This window comes from Pseudonaja textilis, chromosome 1, assembly GCF_049901715.1.
Source record: "Pseudonaja textilis isolate UNSWEBS1 chromosome 1, rPseTex1.2, whole genome shotgun sequence".
NCBI lineage: Eukaryota > Metazoa > Chordata > Lepidosauria > Squamata > Elapidae > Pseudonaja > Pseudonaja textilis.
The window spans coordinates 188,724,314-188,742,129 of NC_141990.1; the positions used below are offsets into that span (position 1 = coordinate 188,724,314).

The 17,816-nt window shown below is 36.1% G+C and overlaps 1 protein-coding gene across 7 annotated transcripts in view; it reads right to left on the bottom strand.

Annotated features, from left to right (window-relative positions):
• The window catches only part of UBR3 (ubiquitin protein ligase E3 component n-recognin 3), a 96,329-nt gene that overhangs the window by 76,507 nt on the left and 2,006 nt on the right, over positions 1-17,816 (bottom strand). For 4 of the 7 annotated variants that reach the window (XM_087919970.1, XM_087919969.1, XM_087919968.1 and 1 more), the window contains exons 2-6: positions 9,396-9,535; positions 6,957-7,115; positions 5,401-5,544; positions 4,893-4,942; positions 1,653-1,719 (exon numbers count right to left, since the gene is read on the bottom strand). In XM_087919970.1, the coding sequence (XP_087776096.1) occupies positions 1,653-1,719; positions 4,893-4,942; positions 5,401-5,544; positions 6,957-7,115; positions 9,396-9,535 (560 nt within the window). Of the gene's footprint in view, positions 1-1,652; positions 1,720-4,892; positions 4,943-5,400; positions 5,545-6,956; positions 7,116-7,320; positions 7,471-7,517; positions 7,663-9,395; positions 9,536-17,816 lie in introns of those variants that run through there. The other 3 variants (XM_087919967.1, XM_087919971.1, XM_087919972.1) reach the window with 3 other exon arrangements.

Consider the following 17,816-nt stretch of genomic DNA (forward strand, 5'->3'; position numbering starts at 1 on the left):
CACAGATATGGGGGCTTTAAAGTCAGTTCTCTGATTTAACACTTGGAGGAAGGAAAAAAAGGGTGGTTGTTTTTTTTAAAGTGATGGAACTGTAGTGATGTCATGGAGGGCACACAATAGGGCAGAAAAGTTATATACAGCTAATGGGCAGCTGCTTATCCAACTACGCCCTAAGCCATTTTTCCTCTTGGAATTCCAAAATGCATGGAACCATACTTAAGTAAGGAAGACCAAGTCTTGTAGTCACTCTATTATTGCTCATATGAAAAATACTATAGAAGCAAAAGTGTGGGTGTTGGTGGGTGTATAAATAAAGGTAAATGTTTCCTTGTCAGTCATGAATGATGCTCACCTCTGTTCCTTGGCCAAGGGAGCCAGTATTGTCCAAAAACAATTTCCTTGGTCATGTGCCAGCATGTCTAATATACCAAAGGCACATGGAATGCTATTGTTGTTGTTAGTCGCAAAGTCGTGTCTGACCCATCACAAGCCCATGGACAACGTTCCTCCAGGCCTTCGTGTCCTCTACCATCCCCTGGAGTCCATTTAAGCTCATGCCTACTGCTTCAGTGACTCCATCCAGCCACCTCATTCTCTGTCATCCCCTTCTTCTATTGCCCTCAATCGTTTCCAGCATTCAGCTCTTCTGCAGTGAGTCTTTCCTTCTCATTAGGTGGCCAAAATATTTGAGTCTCATCTTCAGGATCTGGCCTTCTAAATAGCAGTCAGGGTTGATCTCCTCTAGGACTGACTGGTTTGATTGCCTTGCAGTCAAAGGGACTCGCAGGAGTCTTTTCCAACATCATAGTTCAAAGGGCTCGATTCTTTAGCACTCAGCCTTTCTTATGGTCCAACTTCCATAGCCATACATTGCAACTGGGAAAACTATAGCCTTGACTATATGCACTTTTGTTGGCACTTTTATTTTGTCTCTGCTTTTTAGTACACTGTCTAGAATTGCCATAGCTTTCCTCCCCAGGAGCAAGCATCTTTTAATTTCTTGCCTGTAGTCCCATCTGCGGTGATCTTGGAGTCCAAGAAAACAAAATCTATCACTACCTCCATTTCTTTCCCATCTATTTGCCAGGAATTGAGAGGGCCAGATGCCATAATCTTAGTTTTCTTAACGTTGAGTTTCGAGCCAACTTTCGCACTCTCTTCCTCCATCCGCATCAAGAGGCTCTTATAGTTCCTCTTCACTTTCTGCCATTAGAGTGGTATCCTCTGTATATCTGAGGTTGTTTATATTTCTCCCAGCAATCTTAATTCCAACTTGTGATTCATATAGCCCCGCCTTTCTCATGTTATTTTCCACCAAAGTGGTACCTATTTATCTACCCTCATTTGCATGCTTTCAAGCTGCTCGGTAGGCAGGAGTTGCCGCAAGTAATGGGAGCTCACCCCATTGCGTGAAGCTCAGGTCTTGAACCAAGGCTGAACTGTCTGTCTGTCTATCCACACATACATACATACATGAACACATGCACCCACCCACACCCACACCCACACCCACACATGCTTACTTGTGCTTCTATATTATACATATTACAGAACTTGACATTCACCTTCATCCATGGAAACTCAAAACTACCAGTTGAGTAAAACATGGTTATAAACTATAAAGTATCCAACGAACAATTTACTATATCTACCTTTGGTGGTGGTACTTAGTTTCACTCTCTTGCACTTTCCCACACCTTGGTTACCATCCTGGTCTTCCTAAGATAAAAGAGATTGAAAATGGATCAATAGACAAATCTAGCATCAGATCTATTATACTGTTCTGGGGTGTGATATGAGAATAGACTCCCTCTAGGAACATTACTTTACTGCCATATGTTATTCAGAAATATTTCCAGTATTTCAAGCTAAGTATTAGTATGTTATTTATTGGAAACAGGTTATAAAAATATATTCTTCATCAAAAACTTCTTATAGTCTCTTTTAAATGTCCTGTTTACATGTCCTTCTGTTAATGTTATATCACATGGGGATCTTATCCCACATAAACTGTCTTTAAAGAACTACTAAAACTCTAAGCTAAGATTGGAAAACATAATCAATGAGGAATTTGCCAATTAAATGGAAAAATAATGTGAGGGGTACTATATAAGAATTACTTAAATCATAAGCATATTTGTTTAGAAGCAAATTCTTTTTGATTATAATACACTCAGTTAAAACACTTGCAAAAGACCAAATTATTAGAAAATGACTGGAAATCATTCAAAGGTTAAGTGCTATTAGAAGAATCTGAAGTATTTTCTCATATCTGAAGCATTTTCCAATATCTAATTATTATATAGCGCAAGACATTTCTTCCATCAACAAACTGGATTGTACAGTGAATATTAAAAGTCTACACACTCCTGTTAAAATGCCAGGTTATGATTTATCTTGGTTTGATATTTTTTTTACATCTCAAGAACTTGGCATTTTAAACGAGATGCCTAGACATTTTATATCCATTGTATATAACAGCAACCTGTTGAAATACTATAATGGCATTCTTCAGAATTAAAATCCAATTAAGTATTTATCTTCCCTTCATGAGAGGGAAATCTAATTACTCAGAGAAACCTACAGACATAAACAAATTCAATACATAAATAAATATCAAAGGCAGAATCGTTAACTTTAGAAAGGTAAAGTTTTTAGTAACTGTATGAAACCACCCCCTCCCCAATTTTCTCATATGATATACTACAGGGATCACCAAACCACCCATCCCCCAGGCTGTGGACCAGCATCGGGTCACAGCATGCCAGAAACCGGGCCCTGTGAACAAGTAAAGCCCCATCCACGGGATATATATAGATACAAATATAGATATATAGATATAGATGTTTGTTTTCTTAAGTTTTCGCGGGTACTTACATGTATGGTATTCAGCTTTGTTCGGGTATTTTCCTATAATGACGTGGGAAAATACCCGAACAAAGCTGAATACCATAGATATAGATATAGATACACATACACATATTACTGATATATAAAAATAGAAGCAAAAACACTTGAAATATACCAATATCGTAAGAAAACAAAGGAATCAGATTTATTATTTTCCTGGAAGTAAATACACTACCGTTAATTTCATCTGAATAGAAAAATCAGACAGAATTGATTTTTAAAGATTTTAAATCTTATCTGTATGGATTTGCATTTATATACAAAATCCCTACAAATATGGATTTTAAAGTTCTCTGTTTATCATACAAACATTGATTTATAAAGAATTTAGGTAGCTATAGTTGAAAATTAAATAACCCAAGTATATTGGTGTTAAAACATTCATTTCCTGTATTCCTTTTTTACCTACTTGGGAAACCTTAAGAAAATATTTTTTCCAACACCACAAACAATACTCTTGGATGCCCTAGAAATTCTGTCCAGCTCCGCCTGAAAAGATCCCTGTAGCAAATATTCCTCTAAATTCTCTTACTATATATTTGGGGCCTATATATAGCCTTCAGACCAAATGACAGAGGCCATTTTCAAAAGATAGGTATTACTAGGACAAAAATAGCCAAATATAAATTAACTGTAATTAATAAGATTATTCCTTAGGAACTTTTTTTTCTCCTGTGTCATATTAAAAATTATAATTCTGTGGCAATTTCCAAACTAATCCTGGGGGATACATCCATTCAGAGTTTTGTATGCAACTCCTAGCCCTCAGGTTGTATACTCTTACTTCACTTATTTCTTTGTATACGATGTTGTATGGAGACTTAGGACATTTAAATAAGAACATATAGTAGAAAAATATTTTATAAAATTATAAAATTGATATTTAAGATGCTATTTTTTTCTTTTTCCTTCATAGTTTTATTTTTAATGCTGGATATAGCTTATTGTACTAACTCTGCTTATGTATGTTTAAAAAGTCCTTAACCATTCATGTAAACATAAAATAAGACGGTGATCTCACTAGATGGTTGCAATATACAGCACTGTTTGCTTCCATATGTAGAAACTACATCAGCTTAATCTTTCTTGATCCTTAGCCAGAAGGCTAGTTCCAGGCCACAACTACAGAGAGACTGACACTTCAGCAATCCCTTTCCCCATGTTTTCCCTTTTATTTCTGTACTACACAGATTGACTGATTGATTGATAAAATCAGAAAGAAGCCAATCCAGTAATTATTCAGAATAACAGAGTTGGAAGCAACCTTCTAATCCAATTTCCTATTCAAGCAGAAAATCCTTTAGCATATCAAACAAATAGTTGTCCAATCTCTTCTTAAAGGTTTTTTTCTTGTTCTAAGAATTCCTGGTTTAGAAAACTGAATACATATTTATGCCAGGATTCATTTTTCTCTCCTATCTTTACTGCGTATATTAAGATAAATCTGATTTATAATATAAATGTCAAATGTGGAAAAATGTAATAATCCACAAAGATTTAGAAGTTTGCATATGATTTTCTCAGTAACACTGATTAAAACCTGTTTTACAGAAGTAAATATACATGATATTAAGCTAGCCTATTTTCAGAAATTACTATTAACATCAAAGGTATCCAACCCATGGTTCTGGATAGCTAGCCATGTGAACCCATAAGATAATAAAAGATATAAAAATAAGGGAAGTTTATTATTTATTAACTACATTATATACAGTATTACATATGTAGCCCAGGACAATTCTTCATTCAATGAAGCCAAGGGCAAATAAAAAAAATTGACAACCATGATCTACAATATGATTTCCTAATGTTGACAAAATTAATTCAACAAGAGTAGCAATAACAATTTTCTTACTGGAGGAATTTTCAGCATAAATAATCCTATTAAATAAATTTGTTAGCAAAGGCAAACACAATGAGGCTCATGATATCTTAATTTCTGTCACACAAGATTACACTTTATTTTATTCTGAAAGTCTCACCTCATCTGAAGTGTCACCTTGCCCTGAAGTTGGTGTAGAACCTGCAAAACCTTGTGAAATTAAAAATTAAAATATTCATACAAAACTGGAAAAATATTTTAAAAACAAACCTACAGTTCTTCTTTCATACAAACCTACATTAATTCTTTAGAAATTGAAATTAAAATCTAGCTAGAAAATGCTAAATCTTTAAGTGATACTCGTGATTTGTTACTATCTCTATAATGGAACACAAATGTCATCTTAACACAATAACTATTTATAATCCAAAATGCTGTATTTTCTAAACTTATTGGAAAGGGGCCCTAATATTTCCCATAATTTAAACTGGTATTTAAGAATGAAGATATTGCCCAATTTTGAAAATTGAATAAGGATTCTGACACACTTTTCCCCCCTACATTTGTGCCGTTTCAGGAAAGTTTCATAAGCCACTTTAGAACTTCTATATGTTAACATATCAAAGATGGGAATTCTAGTTACAATTAAAAGTATTTTTTACACAAACCTTGAACTACTGAAGCACTAGCTCCAGCTCCTTGGTCCTGCATTCCACCTGCAAGCTTATCTTCAGCAAATGTCAGTCCAGAACCTTTCAAAGCTATAAGATATTTTTCATGGCTTTTCTTTGAACATGTATTTTCTCCACCACCTTAAATATATTTCAAAGATACAAATTCACTCCAAGGATCCATCTTTACAGGATGGTACAGGCTAAAAAAAAAACCTGGCTAACAGACATTATAATAAGTGGCCCATAAGTACTTTACATAAATTATGGGATGGGCTTGGTGCATATACCTTCAAATAATGCTTTCCATTCATAAACATTTTATTTTCCAGCATTCAGACTGCAATGCTTACTTAGAATATTTGATTCTTCTTTAGATAGCACATTCAGCCACAGTGAGCCAAGACTTCTCTGACATGTAAATACACCAGAACTAAAAATAAGCCAGACTACAGCCCATCCATCCTTTCATTATGACTTTTCAAATTAATTATCAAAGGTTGAACATTTCTGCATGATACCATTCCAATATGGGGACTATAAACTTGGCTCTTGAAATTAAGACCAATATGCCAGCTCTGGTGATAACTTCACCAGTGCAAATTCTATTGAATTGTTTAATTTGGTTTTGGGAATGGAATACTGTTTTCTTTTTCAACCCTAGAATGCTGTTAAAGAACATTCTTATAATCAGGAAAGACTTTATATAAATTATATAAAAAGTAATAAGAGGAAATTCTGACTAAACTTGCAAAATACTGAAATTCTGCTGTCATGATGGACTCTAACAATAGCCCTTTTAAATATATATAGTCTGAATTGTCACCTTTAGCTGACATATATACCAAAATATCAATTTGCTTTCATGCAATCTGTCACTTGCTGCTCAACTGAATAAATAATGAATTGCCTTTGGGGGGTATTGTTGATTCTGTATTTTCATCCCTTCATATGTACTTGTCATGTTCTTAACTCGCTAGCTGCATTCTCACATTGCACTAAGGCATGGTTTGATTATCCTTTCTTGAATAAACTACAATAGATTAGTTTACACACCATTGTCCATGCTTTAACAGTCACAATGTGTGGGTCATTGACACTCTTAAGCCAAAACAAAGAACACTATGGCTTAGTGCAATGTGTGAAACTAGAGCACTACTTTTACTTCCTTCTTCATGGACATTTAAACCTGAATTTATTAGTTTGAGCAGAAGGAAGAACAATATAGTTTTATAGGGGAATAAATATATAGAATGTATTCTCTATTTAAGAATTGGTAGAAGGTTACCTACAAAACTTTTTAAGAACCAGTTTCTAAAATATCTAAACTATATTAGCAGCATAAACCAAATCCTAAAAGCAACTCATATATATAACATTTTTCAACCATTAAAATAGCAAAAATTGACTTCAGTAAGGCTTACAAGAGATCAATAGAATCTGCAGTTCATAGCAAAGTAAAGCCTGCTTCTCTTTTAGCAGATACCCTGATCTTAAAGCATAAAAACAAGTTTAATGGTGAATGCTTCTTCAGGCAAAATAAAACAACTTACCAGAACTAAGACTTTTATAGTACTGCTGATTGGTCAAAACCTGAGTAAGGACTGAACGCATTGCTCCCCCCATTTTTGTCAGATCTTCCAGAAATGAAATGTGGGGTTCCAACATCTGAAGAACTTTGTGCAGTTCTTTTTCTGATGGCAATTCAAGAACTGAAAGAAGCCAACAAGAATTTTACACAAATTTGGGTAAATGGTTTTAATTGCTTAGTAACTACTGACTGGCTTATTATTTTGCCAAATAGAACACACCATTCTTACAACCATAACTTTAAATTGTACATGCATCACATAACATAATTAACAATTCTAAGCATAAACCTGATGATCAAGAATTTCCTCAATAGAAATCTCTTACTACAGAAAGGCTTGTAGGCCTTCAGCCTAATGAGATGTTCATTTTAGATATATATTTAATGTTCAAATGTTTCTTTTTTGGGTAACCAGTATAAGACCACAGTTCCTCTTAGCAAAGCATACACAATCTGAGTTGGTAACCACAGTCACTACTATCAGTTATCTGAATATTAGTACAGATGCTGCTGTCTTTTTTACCATTTGTATGCTTCAGCGAATCAGTTTCTATTGGGGCATACAAGGCTGAGGCAACAAGTGAACTTTCAAAGCAAAGGAGGCAAGGCTGTGATGAGCAGGTTCTCACCAACTGTTTAGCAAGCATAGGGAAGCAGAGCCAAAGTGGTAAAACAGCTCTTGCCAGTGGACTGTTGGTATGCATAGGGAGGTAGGAATAAAATGGCAACTGGATTCCAGCCTGGGAATGTGCAAAGACCAGTATGTCCCTGATGAAATTGAACCATAATGTCTTTATGTGACTAGAACTGGTGACTTCACTCCAAGTGGTTTTGGATAACAGAAATTATTTTGAGGTAGGACAATCTGGATTCCTACTTAGTTTGGGGACAGAATTAATTTTGCTCATCTTGTCGACATCTGATATTAAGGAATAGACAGGCAATATGATCTAGTTCTAGTTACTAGTTCCTTGTACCTCAGTGGTTTTCCAACATTCACCACTTATATCCTTCTTGTTTCAGTCCTTTCTGAAAAGGCAAAGGCAAAAAATTGATATTTAAATTTATCCTCTATTCCCGTGATAGCGAATCTAGAGCCATTTGTGCTGGCACGCGAGCTGCAGGCAAACTTACCTCACTGCGCATGCCTCACAGCTGATTTTTTTTGGGGGGTGGTGGTGGTTTGAGGCCTTTTTTGGCCTTCCAGAGGCTTGGAAAAAGCCTCTGCAAGGCTTCTCAGGCCGAATTATAGGCCCATTTCGTCCAGAAGTGACAGAAAAGGCCTATAATTCGGCCTGAAAGGCCTTGCAAGGGCTTTTTCCAAGTCTCTGGGAGGCCAAAAAAGGCCTCAAACCAGCTGAAAAATCAGCTGTGAGGCGCAGTGCAGGTAAGGGGATGGAGGGGGGCAAATTACACGTGCATGCGCAGGGGGCATGGGGGTGCATATTGCATCTGGGGTTGGCATATGAGTGCGGTCGCGCTGGCGCACTTACAATTTTTGCCACAGAAGCCCCAAAAGGTTAGCCACCACTGCTCTATTCTATAAAACTTCTGGGATACCTCAACATTCTGCTCTGTCCACATATTTTGCATCATTTACTTGAAACCATTACCGATGCCACAAGGAATTTGAGTTGAAGTAACACTGATATGCAGATAACATACATTTTCACGTAGAAGTTCCAAAAAGATTGTGACAGAATAATAAACCATTTTAACAAAGTAATTGACTTGCTTTCCTTCTAGGTTTAGCATAAGATTTTGGTTATTCTTATAACTTTTGCACCCAAACAGGACTTATTTTCTTGATTTTTGATATTTCCAATTATCCAACTATTTTTCCTTCTTTCACTCATCACTCCATTCAGTATCTTGAATGTAATCTGGTGTTTATAGCTTGGCTTGTGTTATCATATTTTATTAAGAAGGGAACTGTGTACTGGTTGTGATGTATTTAGAATTACTCTTCAAAATAACATAAAAGACAAACTCATCTCCTCTTCTATCTGAAGTAGATGGAATTTACCTTTTTTTCCCCAGTTCTTCAAAAAATATTAAGAGTTGCTTAAACTGGAAAGAAGGAAACTAGCTTCAAGACAGTCTACAGAATCTTGTGACATTCAATTCACTTAAATATATATATAGTATACTTCAAGCTTTGGTAAAACACCATTAATTTGCAAATCACAAATTATTTGAAACTAAAGTTTCCTAGAAAATATTTATACACCATCAGGTTGGTGTTGACACTTTGTGACTATATTGATATTTTCAATGATCCTGAAAATAAAAAGGAATATAAACTCCAACCTATCCAAACCAAATAAAACAAAATTAAAGTTATTAGTAGTGTTAAGAATTTGACCTGTGACATAAAACACAAACATTGATACTAGGTTACCTGGCTCATTGTAACCTTCTCTTAAGTACTGAATGAGACAGAAGATGAATTGTGGAAGAACTAGTTCTGACATTATCAGCAAATCTTTTGGAACAGATGGAACTTCTGAGCTTGATTTTATTCGATGCCTTTTGCAGAACCTGTAAATAAAGTTATTCAAAATTAAATTATCACAATTAACAAAAGTATATATTTTATTTTTAGGCTGTCTTGACTCCCAAAATGACTCTAGCCAGATTAAACTTAAAAATTAATTGATGTATGTATGTACGTATGTATACATACATATAGGCCAGAAAAGTACAAATGCTAAAAACCAAACAAAGCAAGACTATGCCAAAAGGGGAGCTCCACAATTCTCCTGCCCCCAAGGCCTGACAGTACAAGTAGGTTTTCAACAATTTCCTGAATGATATAAAGAAAGGTCCTTGCATATACAGTTCAGTAGTTGGAAAACAACTCATAAACACAAAGGATATCATACAGAAGAAAGTAAGGAACTGTTCTCTATTGCCACAGAATGCAAAATGCAGCACCATGGAATTAAATTGTAGGAAAGAAAATCCCAATGTTAAGTTAGGAAAAGACCTTAACCATAATGACAAATTGATGGAATGCAGCCAATTACAGGTTATTAGTGGAGTTACAATGGCAATTGGACTTGGAATTTCCATCACTAAACAATATGTTGTAAAACGTAATGTTCCATGACTGCATTCTGACAGACTTGGTTGTACCACAGGACCAGTGGGTGGGAGCCCTGGGCGAGAGCTGCAGGCAGACCCTACAGAGCACAGGTGGGTGAATGAAAGAGTGCCACAGGTAAGCATTACACAGCAAGGGTAGGTGAAAAGGCAGCAGGACCAGGAGGGACTTGACTTCCTAGTGGTGCAGTGGTTACAGTGTAGTATTGCAGGCAAACTCTGCCCAGAGCCTGGAATTCGATCCTGACTAAAGCACCATGGGGCAGCATATAAGACCAAATGCTATTACTACTGTTATTCTTGCCAGCTCCCCCGTTGACTTTGCTTGTGGGAAGTCAGCAGAGAATGTCAGAAATCATGGCTTGCTGTGATGTCATAAGTCTCCCTCATTCATTGTTGTTGTCACTTTGAACGGTCACTGAACAGGTGGACATAACCGAAAGACTATCTGTAATTAAAAAGATAGTAGCTCCCCTTTGCCTCATGTGCTCAAACAGAGGCTAGAAGTATTAAGGATCTTTAAAATTGTTTTTCTGCACTGAGCAAGGGAATTGGTCTCCATGGCTCTTTTAATGCTATGATTATTTACTGACCTTAATGCCATACTTAAGCCAATCTCTGTATCGGCATGAAATTATAGAAAAGCCATTTTTAAATACTAGCACACCAGAAAAAGTTGGTGATCCCTTTCTAATTCAATGGTATAATTCAAACACTGAAAAGGTGTTTTTCTGTGTCTTCAAATAAGGAATTACTTCCTGAAAGATTAACGCATTTTCTCAAGCAAGATAAAAATAATTTTATTTCATTAGCTTTTCTTTTCTCCAAAAAATATTTTATAACAAACAAATTAACAGGGAAAGAATGTGTAACACCTACATCAAGGTAAAACTTTGACTTTTTTAAGCAGTGCACCATCAATTGGCAGCTGATGATACTTTAACCACCAAACCACAGCCACAAACAATTACTATCCCTTCAAATAATTCCACAAATAATATCTCCTTACTCATCAGAGAACCATGGAACATGAACAGAAACATCCAAATGCCATCTTATTTGGTCTCAAAGACATTAACAAATCAGAGGACATCACCAAAGTTTGCAATATCATAAGCAAATCAAATACAACAAACATCTCTCCTGAAGATATCATTGAAATAATCAGAGATGGCCCTGGGTACAAATACAATGACGGCTCTATGGCCCCAAGATTTTGTAGAGTTGTATGCAAAAATGAGTCTAGCAAACGCATATTCATTCACCCAATAAACACCATTGCAAAAACCAATCCCAACCACAAAAAACTTCGCTCAAGACCACACTTATCCATACTGCAGAGAATCCACTCCCGTGAACTCTGCACAGAACTCAAAAACCATCTAGACAATGGAAAAAAGGACCTATACATTGACTACCGAGCTGATTGCATCAAAAGAAAGTCACACAACCCACAATTCCGCATCCAACCCCAGCCCATCCAATCCAACATCACTCAAAACTACACACGCCCGCCCCTAGCTACCTTCATTCCAACCACAACTGGCCTTAAACGCAAGCTACTCAATGCAAGAAGCCTTGTAAATAAAATACCTGAATTTCTCCTCTTACTAAATACGGCTAAATTTGACATTATATTTGTCTGTGAAACATGGCTCAACGCATCTGACTCCATTACCACAGTAAGAGACTATCATGTTTACCAATCAGATCGTGAAATCTGCAGAGGAGGTGGTGTTGCTATGTTCTATAAAAAGTCCCTACATCTAAAAAACATCCAAGTTACCCAGGAGCTTGCTATTCCTGAGACCATCGTCTGTGAACTGTCCTTAAATATCACATTTCGGTTCTTACTTTGTTACAGAGCCCCTAATTATGACATTGAACATGCAAACAAGCTAAATACACTACTAACATGGGCAGCATCCTGCCCATATGCTTTTATCTTTCTTGGTGACTTAAATTTACCTCATATTAACTGGACCCTTAACGAATGTACAACTGAACATCCAACCTTCCACAATGCAATAACAAATCTGGGACTAGAACAACTAGTAACCAACAACACTAGACTTAATAACTGCCTCGATTTCATCTTCTGCAATAGTTTGAATTCAATTTACGGAATACAAATTAAAGAACCCTTTTCCAACAGTGACCACAACATGAATGACTTTTGTCTCAACATACATCCACACAAAAATCATCACAACGACGGAATCCCCAATTATAACTTCAAAAAAGGCAACTATGATCTTATAAACAACGATCTCTCATCCCTTGATTGGCAATTTCTATTCACTAAATGCAATACTGTAGAAGACCATTACAACATATTTCTATTTGAAGTCAAAAGAGTCATCAAACTATATGTACCATTAACAACTCCCAAAACCAGAAAAAACAAATTTCCCATAACAATAAGGAAGCTTCAATCAAAAAAAAAAAAACTTTGGTGGAAAAACAAATCTGGTCATGTTGCCAACTTCAAAAGCCGATACAAAAATTTATGCCACCAGATAAAATCTGAATGCACCAATTATCACATTAAACAAGAAGAAAACCTTCTATGCACCAATTCCACCTGCGCTTTCTACAATTTTGTAAACAACGAACTAAAAGACTCAAGGTCCATCCCACCCTTGAAAGGACCTAATGGTAAAGACTGCAATGACGACACCATTAAAGCCAACCTCTTTAACACATTCCTTGGCTCAGTATTTGTAAACAGCAATGGATCATGCCCAGTATTTCCTAGTCAAACCACAGACAACTACAATGATCCAATACATGTTGATTTTACAGAAGACAATGTTGAAAAAGGACTACGCAATCTAAAACCATCTCTATCCATTGGACCGGATGGAATATGTGACTACTTCTTTAAAAAGCTGTCCACTGCCATAGCCGAACCTCTAAGCATAATCTTTGAAAAATCTTTCAGGACCAGCTCCTTGCCAAAACTATGGTCACAAGCCACCATCATCCCCATCTTCAAAAAGGGAGACCCCAGCCTAGTTGAAAATTACAGACCAATCTCTTTATGCTGTGTCACCTGTAAAGTCATGGAATCAATTATTAACCAATCCATCATACTCCACTTAGAAACAAACAACCTACTCTCTAATAAACAATTTGGTTTCAGGAAAAAACTATCCTGTAATCTGCAACTCTTACACTGCAAAAACCTATGGACAACTCGATCAGGGCAAAGCAATAGATGCAATCTACATAGACTTCTGTAAAGCCTTTGATTCAGTGGTACATGACAAACTACTACTAAGACTAAAATCTTAGGATATCTCTGGACACCTGCATAACTGGATAGAAGCATTCCTGTGAAACAGACAACAAATGGTCAAAATTGGGAGTGTCCTATCAAATTCTGTATCTGTCAACAGTGATGTCCCCCAAGGCAGTGTTCTAGGACCAACTCTCTTCATACTCTACATAAATGACCTCTGTGATCATATCAAGAGCAGCTACGTTCTCTTCGCTGATGATGTAAAGCTATTCAACACCACCGACAATACTGCTACCCTTCAAAAAGACCTTGACTATGTATCAGAATGGTCAAACAAATGGCAACTTCAAATCTCAACAAATAAATGCTCTGTCCTACATATTGGCAAAAAAAATCAGAAAATAAAATACAGGCTGAATAGTCAAGACCTTGTTGAGGATCCAAACTCTGTCAAGGATCTTGGAGTACTCATCTCTAATGATCTAAGTGCTAGAGCCCACTGTAATTACATAGCCAAAAAGGTGTTAAGAGTTGTTAACCTAATCCTACGTAGCTTTTTCTCTGGTAATATCACACTACTAACTAGAGCATACAAAACATTTGCTAGACCAATATTCAAATACAGCTCATCAGTCTGGAACCCACATTACATATCTGATATTAACACAGTTGAGAAAGTGCAGAAATATTTCACAAGAAGAGTTTCCACTCCTCTACTCATCGCAGAATACCTTATGCCACCAGACTCGAAATTCTAGACCTAGAAAACCGAGAACTATGCTGCCTTCGGTCCGATCTAAGTATAGTATATCAAATCATACATTGCAATGTCCTACCTGTCAATGAATACTTCAGCTTCAACCATAACAATACAAGAGCAAACAATAGATACAAACTCAAGGTTAATCGCAACAAACTTCATTGCAGGAAATATGATTTTAGCAACAGAGTGGTCAACGTTTGGAATACTCTACCTGACTCTGTGGTTTCTTCCCCAAACCCCAAAAACTTTAACCTCAGACTGTTTACTATTGACTTCACCCCTTTCCTAAGAGGTCTGTAGGGGGCGTGCATAAGCGCACCAACGTGCATACCGTCCCTGTCCTATTGTTTCTTTTATTTTTTATTTTTCTTATATGTATCCATGTATTCATAGCTATGTTTTTACTTATACCTATTATCTTGTAAGCAATTGACAAAAATAAATAAAAACTAAAATAAAATACGATATCCTGTGTGGGTGATGACCTCTCCCAGAAACTTCATGTGTGTTCAAGAGGGAAGAGGAGAGCCCTGCAACACCCCACAAAACAAAGGTCTAGGTTTACACCAACACAACACAAACTGGAGCTGATCCAAGAGGAAGGAGAGCCACTACAAGTGAGTGCTTCCCCATTCCTAACTGCTTGTCTGCTCCAAAATGACACCATGGTTAATGTATTAAAGAGTACTGAGAAATCAAGGAGAGCTGGGGTGGATACGCTACCCTCATTTCGAGCCCAACACAGGTCATCCACAAGTGCAACTAAAGCCATCTCGATACTTTTAACAAGGAATTGTTTTTATTTGCTTTTTGCCCTTCCACAACAAGAAAATAAAAAGGAAATTAAATGAATCAAAATTCCTGCCGGTATATGAATGTGAAAAAGAGTTGGAAGCATAACTTAATCCAGCCTTTGGCATGATCCCCAAGTATCCCAATGAATTGTATGACATTTTCATAGGGATAGTAGTTTGTATTCTCAGTGATTTATAAAGGGAATAGTCACAACAGTATTGACTACAGGCAGCTGGGTAGGAGGAAATGGTGTAGAATGATAGAGGTTTGCTGAACGTGACATGTCTGCAAAATGAATGTTAAGAGCAGTTACCAGGAACAAATTGTATGCTCATACCATTATTTGATTTATGTAGCTGCTCATGTCACAATAATGACTTTCCAAATATACCTGGAGAAAGCTTACAAGTCTCCTATCTATTCTGTACATCAATTACAGCCACCTCACATTCCTCCCGCTCCAAATGGGGACTACTCACATTGATTTTGAGTTCATGTGGGTTCCAGAACAGGCAGATGGCAAGCAAACCATGTGAACTTCTCCTCTGTAAGGAGAGGACCTAGATTGGTTCTATACTTGTACCATGTTCTTCAGGTGCCTAGGTGGTAACGTTAACAGGGTTTGTCCTCTCTTTCACAAATATAAAGTATAAAACAAGAATGACTGTTTCTGATCACTTTCCCATAGCATCTTGAGAGGAAGCATTCCTAGCCTAAACAAAACAGGTAGGCAGATTCTGCCTGAAGTTTTGGAAGCAGAACATTTTGGCGTACAATTTTTGAATTTAAAGCAAAACTTATTTTATGTTTAGTATATGTTCTTTTTCCAGATATAAAGAGTAAATAAAGAACTTTATTGGCATAGAATATCTCAGGTGTAAACTAGTATGTAATATCTTTAGAATGCAAAAAAAAATTATTTTCATGTAAATAAGTATTACATAAAGCTTTCCAGTATCCCTATGTCTCCAAAAAGAAAAGGTTTGGTTTTTCATCTTTGCCACACCATCACTCAGTATTTACATTCTTGCTTAGGAGTGCTTCCAGTCAATGGAGTGGAATAGCCAGTTACATTTCCAAAATGTAAACAATAAAAAGACCCATTAGAAAGAACGTATTGCATAGCTGTCAACCCTTGCTCAGTTAATTATGTCCAATAAATGATTAACTCTCATAAATATCAGCAGAGTGGGATAAAGTTGTCTCTTTAAAGATACATGGAAAAATAATTTCATTACCACTTTCATTTTCCTGACTGAATAATACTCCATTCCAAAAATTCCCCTGAACAAAAAAAGTAAGGCATAATCACTGTAAATGTCAATACCAATGATCTATAGGCAAACTACCCCACTCCACATCATATCTGACTTTTTGACAAAAACTTTGGAAAAAGATGAGAGAAAATATAATACGGGTTTGTGAGCGACTGTGCACGCATGTGCATGCACAGACACTCATTGAGAAAATTTTTATTTTAGTGTGGCAAGTCTTTTTCTAAATACGAAAACTGTCTTCAAGTAGAAAATTTTAGTTTGTTTCCCAAAGTGCTAAAATGCAGGAGAAAACATTTATTGATTCATCATGTTGCTGTATCTTCCAGGATTCTTCAGATATTGTATTCAGATAATAACATACAATGCAGGATTATTTCACTGTAACGTTAACTGGAAATACATCATAAACTGTTATTTACAATCTCAGTGACTAGGTTCATATAATATTCAAAACTATAAGCAATCACTTTATGACTTACAGTGAGATGTAACCTTTTCCACAAATCTAAACACTACTATTATATTACCACTAAATTATAAAATGTGATAATGTTTTAAATAAAAATAACTTGTCTACTGTCACGTGCACTGCTTGTGCATGAAAATAAAAATGACGAGGACCCACAGGTATCTTTGTTTTCTCTCTCCAAATTCATACTAATAACAATGGGCAATGTCTGTCACACTGAGTAGTCAACACTTGAGACTTGTTTACATACTGGCATACTTCAAAGTTCATGTATCAAACTTGTGACATAGAGGCAGAGGATAGGATGACTCTATCACATGCTTTCTCTGTGACAGGAAAGTTTGGCAGCATTCAATCATCTCATCCTGCCAAAAAAGTACTGAACTGAAAATATGCCCTCATAGCAACTTTACATCTACTATTATCCCAGCATCACCAGCAACAGCTCTACCCAACATTTGAGTTACTTTCAAAAAGGAAATGTGCCCCATGTGTCATCTCTTTTACTGCGGTTCTCTGCATCATTTTATAAGTCAGCTCTTCTCTCAGGCTACTTTCTTGTTCCCAACTCAGTATTTTAAGTATTTACTCCATTCTTTAAGGTAATCTACATTTTCTAACCTATTTCAAGTATATCCTTCAATTTATCCCATTGCCCCTCCATTATTCTTTATAGGTATTAGTTAAGCCATGTTTCAAAGCTCCTTCTCCCATCACTACCATTCAAATTCAGAAGTCAACAAACATTGCAAAAACTATGATAGACATATACACCGTTTTGTTTTGCAACAAAATAAAAACATGTTGAAGAAGAATTTGTTTTGGTAATTTGCTTGGATATTATTTTGTCCCAAAATTTAACCTAGACTGAAATTAGAAACAAGTCTTTGGTGCAACAGTCTGTGTGCCCCATATCTCCTATTTTCCTACTATAGATAACAGTTATTTGGTATGTTGGATTTCTCTTTTTCTCAAATGTCAAAAATGAGCCCTAGCAAAGACTTTCTACTGAAAACTTTATAAAGCCTCCTAATAATATAAACATTCATATGGAAAGGCTAAAGACATAATTACTTTCTACCAGTGTTAAGAGCATATGGGGTAACAGAGTCATGGGCATTTTTGAGAAAACATAGAAAATTATATGAAAACTTCTACAACTTGATGAC